Genomic DNA, 9,731 nt, shown 5'->3' on the forward strand with positions numbered 1-9,731 from the left:
CTTGTTTAGTGGACTAACTTTGCACTTGAAGGTTGCCCGTTCACTTACGTTTTAACAGGTCTGACGCTACGGCTGTATCTAGGCTAACGGCTAACATGCTAACTATTATTTCTATGTCACTAGTGACTTGAAACAAATTTAGGACGATAGGAGACGGGTTGAAATAAACCGAAATTTCCCTTTAATATACAGCAAAGTTGTCACAACAGGTGTCACCAAGCAGCTGGTTCTGTTTTGCAAACAAATGACTTTTCAGAATTGTTAATTATTCGTTTACCAAAAGCTGAAACCTATAAAACCCTGAAGAACTTTAAAGTTGTGCATTTTAACAAACTAAATTGGTCAGAGCTTCTGGACCACAGTGGTGGACCACAGTGGTGCTGATAAGGGGAGAACATGTCGGAGCACCTGGAGGAAACCCACGCTGACATGGGGAGAACACACAACAGAACATGCAGACTCCGCACAGAAGGGCTCCTCCACCCTGGGTTCTAACCCCCCACCTCTTGCTGTGAGGCGACAACACTAACCACTGCACCACTGTGCCACCATTTTATTTATTTATGTATTGCCATAAAAGTAGCCTATCAAATATACCAAAATACTTGGAAAGAATAACGTTATCATTTTAGGCCGTGTAGCTTCCTGTCCCAACATATTTTAGTCAAAATTTTCCAGCAAAAGAGTCAAAACACATCAACTTCCAGTTCAGTACCTCTTCATGGCGGTCTGTTTGCTAGTCCGTCCCCAGGCTTAGGGTGTGGTACACAGGCATAAACATGGGCTCCTCAACATCTGAAAGAGAAACAATTTCAGAAACCTGAGACAAACATAAAAATATGATTGAACAATATTTTAAATAAAACCAGTTAAATGATTGTTATGACTGTCCCTAAATGTGGGGTACCACAAGGCTCTATTATCGGCCCATTTCTTTTTCTATAAAATGCTTCTTTTGTTTTTCCTGTCACACCATCCACAATTTAAGTTGTGTTTCCAAACATTATTACACAGATGATACCCAACTTCAAATTTGTGTTAAACATTCAGAAAATTCAATTCAATTTAGTTGATAAAGCCCAATATCACAAATCACAGTTGACCTCAGAGGGGTTTACAACAATCGGCACCTTCTGTCCTTGGACCCTCCCAAAATCCATCCAATGACTGCCTTCATAGAGTTAAGGAGGATAGTAATAGCAATTCCCAAAAGAGAACTGATACTCTTTGACCCTGTTCTTACATTTTACCAATGAATGAATACTTTGCTCTTTGACTGTGACAAAACAAGTCAACATCTACAACATCTTGTCATTAGACTTGTGTATTACTTCCTTCTGTCTTATGTGCGGCAACACAGATAAAAAATCTGAGAGTTAACATGCGTCCAAATTTACTCCAGCACATCAGTCTGTATATTTATAAAACACTGACCACCCACTCACTTACCCACACAGCGTATGAGGCTGCAAGGTGGCTTAAAGTACTTGTTGTCCTGTTATAAATAAATGTAAAGCGTGCATAGTCATGTATTATTTTAATGGTGGTGACTTGACGAAACAGCCTCTTCTGTGACCGAAAGTGCAGCCAAAACAGGAGCTTCTACACAACGAGCCGAGGGGCCCATCTACCTTTTTCTGTCTGTGGGATCTCGGGTGGTTTTTGTAAGTGAGGCCTGAAGCTGCTGAAGTGGACACAGTCTGATACAGTCTATAAATACACTAACTTTCAAACGCGGTTTCTAAATGTGAGGTTAATTCAGTGGCTGTCACAAGCTGCAAAGTTTAATCTATGGGAACGTCATCTTTTATATAGACATTACCTGTACACGTTGCATTCTGTGTTTCTCAGTTAATTACCTTGCTCTCTCCTGGGTTTTGTGACGGCAGCATATGTTGCATGTTTCCAAACAGCTTCACCGTCCTCTTCACACACTGAAACATAATAAAGGAGCAGGTTAGTATATGGGCAGACACCTCTTTACAAAATTATAAACTGGCTCAAAATGAAATCATTTACTTCCAAAGCAAATCAGCTGATTTATAAATAAATTATCTAAATATATTCCTGTAAATATGATTATATCAGTGAATGCATGCTCTTTATTCTAATACACTCAGAGCTGTTTTAGTTTGTGGTTTTCAAGACCTTGGATTCTTTTACATACATAATATCTGATACTTAAAACAACAAAAATAAACATTGCATTTCTTTGTGCTTTGGTAAAAGTTAGCCTGTTTCATCATGAAAACCTCCTCCTCTGAAAATGGCAGGAGTCTTATTCTGTGTACGCAACCATTGCAAAAAAACAAACAATCAAACAAAGGCAGCCGGACATAGGACCTGAGAAATGTACCGATGCAATCTAGGAAAGAGTGAGCACATGCATGCGTCGAATTGAATTGAAGATTGAAGACTCACCGGGTCTGGCTGAATGTTGAGGTGGACTTTGAGTGCAGCTGGTGTCTAAAATGGTAAAGAATTCAGAGAATAAAAAGGTCCCTAGTCAGTAAGAGCTTTAGACTGTATACAAGTAGCAGAATTTTGGACTCAATTCTGGCTGGGTAGAACTGAACTGATAAACTTCTCTTCTGATTTAATTTATCATAGAAGTGTTTTGGAAGTTCTGTGGAAAATTAATAACATTGATTCGTTTTTCAAGGTCAAGGGTCCAAACTTGGTGATGTTTCTGCAGGGCTGAATGCCCGGGCTACACTGCCTGCATGAGCAACACGTGACAGCTACCTCGCTGAACTGCTGTGGCTTGCATGTGTGCAGTGTTCACACAGACAGTGTTGTTGCTGCGGCGCTGCTGCAGATCTGCCTGCTGCTGTATCTGTTGTATTTGCACAATAAAAGTCAATACTTCATTTATTAATGAGGCCTTTGAAGTCACTTCATTGTCACGACAATATTTGACCATTAAAGGCCTCGTGTTTACAGATAAAGGGATTCTGTCAACAGGAACATAGTCAGATGGCTTTTATTTTGAAACACATACAGGAAAGTTGAGTTGGTTGAAACTGTAGTGAAAAGTGATATAACCTCAGTATGATTAATAAAAGATCATTTTCACTGTCTATTTTCTCAGAAAACAGGTGAGACTCCTGTTCTGTAGATGTTCTGCAGCTGAGCAGTGCTGCTCACACAGGCAGTGTGGCTGCTCTAAGCCCTGGGCCACACTGCCTGTGTGAGCAGCCCGTGTTCATCACGGAATCTGTTGGTATTTGTTTTAGGTGCCAGTGTTGACAGGATCAAGCAGCCACACTGCCCGTGTGAGTAGTGCTGCTCAGCTGTGACATATCTAGAGATTCAGAGGCTCGCCATTTTTTTTGTGTGTGTGTGTCACTTGTTCTCAGAGAAAATAGAGTGAAAATAGTCTTTTGATAATCCTATTGACATTAAACCTCCTTTCACTACAGTTTCAATGTTGAGATCACTCACAGACTTGGAGAAATATTAATGCTTGTTTTACTCAACCTCTCCTGTTTCTGTTTCAAAATAAAAGTGCTCTGACAAGATTTCTGTGGACAGAATCCATGAGGCTTTTATTGTGAAATATTTGTATGACCGCGCAGTTAATATTACAGTGGCTGCACGGCTCTATAAAAGAGTGGAATATCAGCTCTTAATTGTGGAAATACAGTAGATACAGCTGCAGGCAGATCTGCAGCAGCAGCACTGTCTGTGTGAACACGATCATGTGCTGTTCACACAGGCAGTGTGGCGCGGGGGTAACTTTAAAACTCCCTCTTACAGGGTGTTGAAGGGTTGAAGTCCCTTTGGGCCGAAGAAGTTGATTTGTGGATCTATAAAAATGTTTGGACTGAATGGATTGAAAGTGTCTCCGCCCACCTGCCTCCCTGGACTCACTTCAATAGTTACAAAATACACAACACATATTTATAGCTATGTAGAATAGATGGTATTTCTCACCTGTTTTTGGAGAAGAGGTGTACTGGACGGATGACAGAGGGATTGTGATGTCTGGATTTAAAAAAAAAAAAAAGCCCACGTTTAGCACAGTTTGTGTGAGTGACTGAAGTGGTGTCTGTATTTTATTCTCTGTACCTGCAGTGACTGTCTGACGTTTCCTACATCGCAGTAATCCCACCAACAGCAGCAGAGCCAGCAAGAAAACACTGACACCAATGCAGAGCAGCAGAGGGAGCTGAAGGCCATGATGAGGCTCTTCATCAGCTGCTGGAGAGCTAACGGTGTGTTCTGTATGTGACACATGATCCTAATGCTGTAAATTCATGCTGTGATATCAGTGTAAAGGGATAATTAGCTGGTTTTCAACCAGCTCTGTGTCACCATGGTGTGGGCAGTGTGTGCAGATACACTGTGTTAAGGTGGCCCTCATAGGGTGGCTTCACCTGCACACACTGCCCACACCATGGTGACACAGAGCTGGTTGTGTCACCATGGTGTGGGCAGTGTGTGCAGACACACTGTGTTAAGGTGGCCCTCATAGGGTGGCTTCACCTGCACACACTGCCCACACCATGGTGACACAGAGCTGGTTGAAAATCAACAGAGTATGTCTTTAAAATAAAACATTTCATACGGTCACTATGTCCATTCTTTAACTCAACATGTGTCTGAAACAGTAAAGTGTAAGACATCCTCGGCTCTAGTTCTCAGACCAGCAGGTTAAAACCACATCATAAAGCCCACAGAGACAGTTTCTGTAACGATGCTCAGTTGTAATGTCACACTAAGCTGGACTGCAGAGCAGGTTACAATCATGTGTGATGAGTCTATGGAGCTTTAAAACATCTGACACAGGAAAGGTACAAATCATTGGTGTCTCTCACCTCTGACAGTCAGCCAGCTCTCAGGTGATTGTCCGACTCCAGGGATGCTGCACCTGTAGAGTCCTTCATTAGACTTAGAAACACCTTGGATGGTCAGGTTTCCTGCAGAGCTGCTGTCCATGAAGTGGCCATCTTTATAGAAACCAGCAGTGAGGTTGGAGGACGTCTGTTTCTCTCTGCAGTGCAGAGTCACAGCATCGTCCAGCATCACGGGACGGGTAGGACTGTCCAGGATCACTGAGCCAGCTGGAGAATATGTAAATCACAGTTTGAAAGCCTGTAAGACAACATGGCAGATGCTTCCTGTGTTTAAATGTCTCAATAGGTGATGTTGTTTGGAGCATACTGGGGTCACGGTTTGTTGTGTCAGCACACATTGAGCAGTATGTATTAATCTTCAAGCTGAGACGTTCACAGACACACAAAAAAGTCACGACTTTGCACACTCAGTGTTTCAGTGGTTACACACCAGCAACAGTGATGTTGACAGAGTTGCTTTTCTTCCCTCCTCCTATTTCACACCAGTATTCTCCACTGTCAAGGGCTGGATAGGCGTTACGGATGACACATGGTCCCATTGATGTCGACCAGGAAGGAGAACACGTATTAACGACACCTTTGGTCTTCCTGATCACTCTCCATCCAGTCAGTCCCTCCAGACCCTCACAGCTCACTGTGAAGGAGTCGTATGCAAAGTGCTGCTGTCTGTTTGGATCAACCTGAGGGAAAGCTGCATCACACACACACACACACACACACACACACACACACACACACACACAGAGGATGAGATGTATTAAAGGGATAGTTCAGAGTTTTTAATGGGGTTGTATGAGGTCCTGATGCATCGTCAGCGTGTTACAGACAGTAGATGTCAGTCAGCACGGCTCCAGTGTGTGACACGAAAGCTAAACATTGTGCTTTTGTGGAGGGGTCAGCGTTAAAACGTATCATCACCACCTAAAAACACCAAGATCAGTGTAAGTGTACGCTATATTGAGGGTATGTTCACAGCTTCACCTTGACGTCAGACAGCCTGTTCTGACAGCTTCAGTCTCCCAACTCTACAAAGACACCACGACTCCACACGTGAGCCGCCACTATGGCTGCTTTGATCAGTCAGTTAGTTTGTGTTGCTGTGTGACTTTGGTCACTCTGAAGGAACTTGTTTAAACACCAAAGTCACACAGCAACACAAACTAACTATCTGATGGAGGCAGCAGTCGAGCAGCAGCTCAACACTTGAAAAATGAAATGTAAAAGTTTAAGATGTCATCTGTCAAACTTCTGTCGCCCTCGGCTGTAAACGTGGGGACTGTTTGATCCATTTGGAGCCTAAGATGTTGTTTGAATGAGAGCAGGTATGCGAACATTATGAAAATGCTTCTTACCATCATGTTGAGAATCACTGAGGTCGATGTGTGCGACCAGCAGCAACAACACCGTCATCACTGCAGAGACAAGAGAGCTGATGTAGAAGATGTAACGTATATAACTGAACTGTAAGATGTAGATATATCTAATATCTGATCCATCATCAGTCAGCAGATTGTGACTCTCTTTACCACCTGTGTTCAGAGAGAGTACATGCAAACAATATCATATCTGTTTCCCCTGAACCCAACAGTGCCAGACTCAGTACTCACACAGTGTGACGCAGAGAGCTGTGACCTCCATGTTGTCTTGCTTCTGACTGACTGAACATCACACTGAATTTAAGATATGATTCAAGTCAGAACCTCCTCTTCCTCTTCCTCCTCCACGTCATGTTTCTCTGCTGATGAGGAAACAGCAGCTTGAGACTGAGACTCAAGTAGCTGTTTCTCTGAGACTGAGCTGCTCTCGGTTAGAAAGAGAGAAGAAAAACATGTGCAGTCTCAACAGGTGGCGCCACAGAGCCTGATTTTGGGAGGTTATAAGAGGAGCGTCAAAGACGAGACTCTGACAGACAGAAAGGAATCAACTAAATATGATGTAAGTGTGAATCACTCCAAAACTTGTTGAGGAAGCTTTATTAGATATCAGGATGTGTTGAGGGCTGTAATGAAATAAAATCATACAAATAGATAATACCAATAATAAGCCATGATTATTACCATAACCATCACTCATAAACAAGACCCCAAGATACTGGAACTCCTTCTCTGGAGGCAGTAACTCTCTCCCGACCCAGAGGGCACAATCAACATCTGGCGCACAGACAGTGGCTCACAGCGTCAGAAACCAATTAAAAAAGCTGTCTTTTAATGTCAGCGTGATATGTGGCCAGTTGCCGATATAGTTTAATGGGAAACACAAAAGGACAGGGATGAAAGTTAAGGCAGCAACTGGAGTGGGCAAGAGGAGTGGTGGATAGGTCCAACAACCACCAACCTTCAGCTGGGAGGCCGGTGGTCACTTCCTGTAAGACTGTAAAGCCAAACCCTGGTCTTTTTTCCTAAACCCAACCACGTGTGTGTGTGTTGGCTAAACGTAACCACGTTTGTGTCGGCTAAATGTAACCATGTGTGTGTCGGCTAAATGTAACCACATGTGTGTGTTGGCTAAACGTAACCACGTGTGTGTGTTGGCTAAATGTAACCATGTGTGTGTGTGTGTGTGTTAGCTAAACTTAACCACGTGTGTGTGTTGGCTAAACGTAACCACGTGTATTGAAGGAAAAAAAACATCAGTTGGTGGTGTTGTACCAACGTAGTGCTTTTATTTTGAAAGAGACTGTATCAAACTGTACATTTCCTGTGAAAACAGAAGTGTATTTTGAAAACAGACACGGCGTCCCAGAATGTCACCAACCAACACACCCAGGGTACCTTGGACGCCATTATGTTGATGACCAAACGTGGTCATGTGACGAGGTCAGAGTGAGGACGTGACGAATCCACTGTTCTCCAGCAGAGAACCTTTGACTCAGACTGGAAGGAGCTGACTCTCATGACTGCTTCACACTCGGCTGCAAACCACCCCAGGTCATGCTGGAGGTCACGATGTGATGAAGCCAACAGAACCACAACCCTCACATTTGGTCATGAGCTGTGGGTAGTGACTGAGAGAATGAGGTCACAGAGACAGAATCCACCCCGACTCCTTTTGACTCTCACACAGTCTGATATAAAAGAAGTCCCACTCTGCCCCCTGCAGTTAATCAGCCTCACATCACAACATGCATGCGTTTATTTATTCAGTTATGGACGACATTCAGCTCCACGTCTCCACCAGAGCCATCACTCCTGCTGCTCACTCCACCCTCACCATCTCAGAAACATCGGCTGCCTCCGTCCATCCCTCTGCTCTTCATCTGCAGAGACTCATTCACTCATTCATCACTTCCAGACTGAGATAGTCTCCTCTACGGCTCATCACCCAAAACACTCAACAAACTTCAGTGTATCCAGAACTCAGCTGCTCGTCTCCTCACACACTCCTGTCACCTCATTACCTCCGTCCTTCATAACCTCCACTGGCTCCCCATCCCCCAGCGTATCCATTTCAAACTCCTCATCATCACTCACAGAGCTCTCCAGAACCTGGCTCCGCCCCCTTACCTGTCTGAGCTCCTCCACCGGCACACTCCCTCCCGCCTTCAAGAAATCTCTCAAAACACACGTCTAAAATCTGTGTTTTTCTTCCTCTCTGCATCATTTGAACTCTGCAGTCACCTTATCATTCACAGTTTCCACTCACACAACTTCCTTGTTGAGCCGCTCATGTGTTCCTGTGGTGTTTCATACAAACATGACCTCCAGCAGATAACAGGCCCAGAGTTCAGGTCATGAATAAACACACTGAGAGAAAACGAAAGTACAAAGCAAGGACACACACACACACACACACACACACACACACACACACATTTCTTTGATATCAAACACTCACAATAAGTCACCGATGATTAGAAGCTGCTTTGATTGGCTGGATTTTACAACCTGTAGTCTAAAGGTTGGGCGCAGATACCGACACTGAGTTTCACACGTTCTGTTTCTCACTTGCTAAAACAAAAACAAGTGTGTGGACACAAGAGCTCAGCACAGTGACAGAACGCAGTGTTTCAGGCTAAGAATCCAATAAAGCTGCAGGTGTAGAACATCGTGTGTGTAGTCTGACACACTGCTTTGGTTATACTGGAGAGAAACAATAAAGTCATAACACAGGTTACAGATTTACAGAGGGGGCGGGCTGATAGCAGCCGTGAGTTCATTTCAGACTGTTTTATTCTGGACTTTGACCGTGCAGGCTGCTCTCCACTGAGGCGAGGCGACTCTGAAACGCGCACAAGGTATGTCGCATTTAAACATGTAACACTTTAATGGATTCATTTAGTGATTTTATCTGACTGTGCCATTATCGTTATTATGTTTGTCCTGTGTCTCGACTGAAAGTCAGACTACAGTCTTCAGTCTGCAGTCTTTTGTCATACATATTGGTGGGTTCAGTCGCACCCATCAGTCGCTCAGAAAATAAGGCTGTTGTAAACATTACAAACCTACATACGGAGAGCAAATGTTATTTATAAAAGCACATGAATGAATATTAATCACAATGACACATAACACTTGGCCTTTCTGAACGCTGACACTGTGGGAACAGTTTTTTTATGAGGTGTGGTGGTGAACTCCACAGAGAGGGGGCGGAGACTGGAAACACCCTGTCACTCCAGGTTCAGCACTTTGAGGATAAATCACAGCACTTAACTTTTTGTTTTCACAAACTAAACCTCTTGAAAATCAGTTTACTCTCAGCTTTCCTCGTGTCTTAACTGCAACGTTCAACTTTTGTATGTTTGAGTTACTAATACAACCTTTGATCACATCTTTAAGGAGTTAAAGGGATAGTGCACCCAAAAATGAAAATTCAGCCATTATCTACTCACCCATATGCCGAGGGAGGCTCAGGTGAAGTTTTAGAGTCCTCACA

The 9,731-nt window shown here is 43.5% G+C and overlaps 2 protein-coding genes across 3 annotated transcripts in view; one reads left to right on the forward strand and one right to left on the reverse strand.

Moving 5' to 3' along the window:
• LOC126403945 (uncharacterized) overlaps nucleotides 1-7,327 on the reverse strand; it is an 8,910-nt gene extending 1,583 nt beyond the window's left edge. Inside the window, exons 1-9 of the mRNA XM_050066816.1 lie at nucleotides 6,467-7,327; nucleotides 6,212-6,271; nucleotides 5,290-5,550; nucleotides 4,821-5,066; nucleotides 4,072-4,224; nucleotides 3,937-3,987; nucleotides 2,422-2,466; nucleotides 1,860-1,934; nucleotides 716-795 (exon numbers count right to left, since the gene is read on the reverse strand). Coding sequence (XP_049922773.1) covers nucleotides 737-795; nucleotides 1,860-1,934; nucleotides 2,422-2,466; nucleotides 3,937-3,987; nucleotides 4,072-4,224; nucleotides 4,821-5,066; nucleotides 5,290-5,550; nucleotides 6,212-6,271; nucleotides 6,467-6,497 — 981 coding nt within the window. The 5' untranslated portion in view covers nucleotides 6,498-7,327 and the 3' untranslated portion in view covers nucleotides 716-736. The remainder of the gene's footprint in view (nucleotides 1-715; nucleotides 796-1,859; nucleotides 1,935-2,421; nucleotides 2,467-3,936; nucleotides 3,988-4,071; nucleotides 4,225-4,820; nucleotides 5,067-5,289; nucleotides 5,551-6,211; nucleotides 6,272-6,466) is intronic.
• A 1,629-nt stretch (nucleotides 7,328-8,956) lies between these two features.
• The window catches only part of LOC126403944 (butyrophilin subfamily 3 member A2-like), a 6,086-nt gene continuing 5,311 nt past the window's right edge, over nucleotides 8,957-9,731 (forward strand). Inside the window, exon 1 of one of the 2 annotated variants that reach the window (XM_050066814.1) lies at nucleotides 8,957-9,093. The gene's annotated coding sequence lies outside the window, so the exon portion shown is untranslated. The remainder of the gene's footprint in view (nucleotides 9,094-9,731) is intronic. The other variant, XM_050066812.1, reaches the window with a different exon arrangement.

This window comes from Epinephelus moara, chromosome 17 (genome assembly GCF_006386435.1).
Source record: "Epinephelus moara isolate mb chromosome 17, YSFRI_EMoa_1.0, whole genome shotgun sequence".
NCBI lineage: Eukaryota > Metazoa > Chordata > Actinopteri > Perciformes > Serranidae > Epinephelus > Epinephelus moara.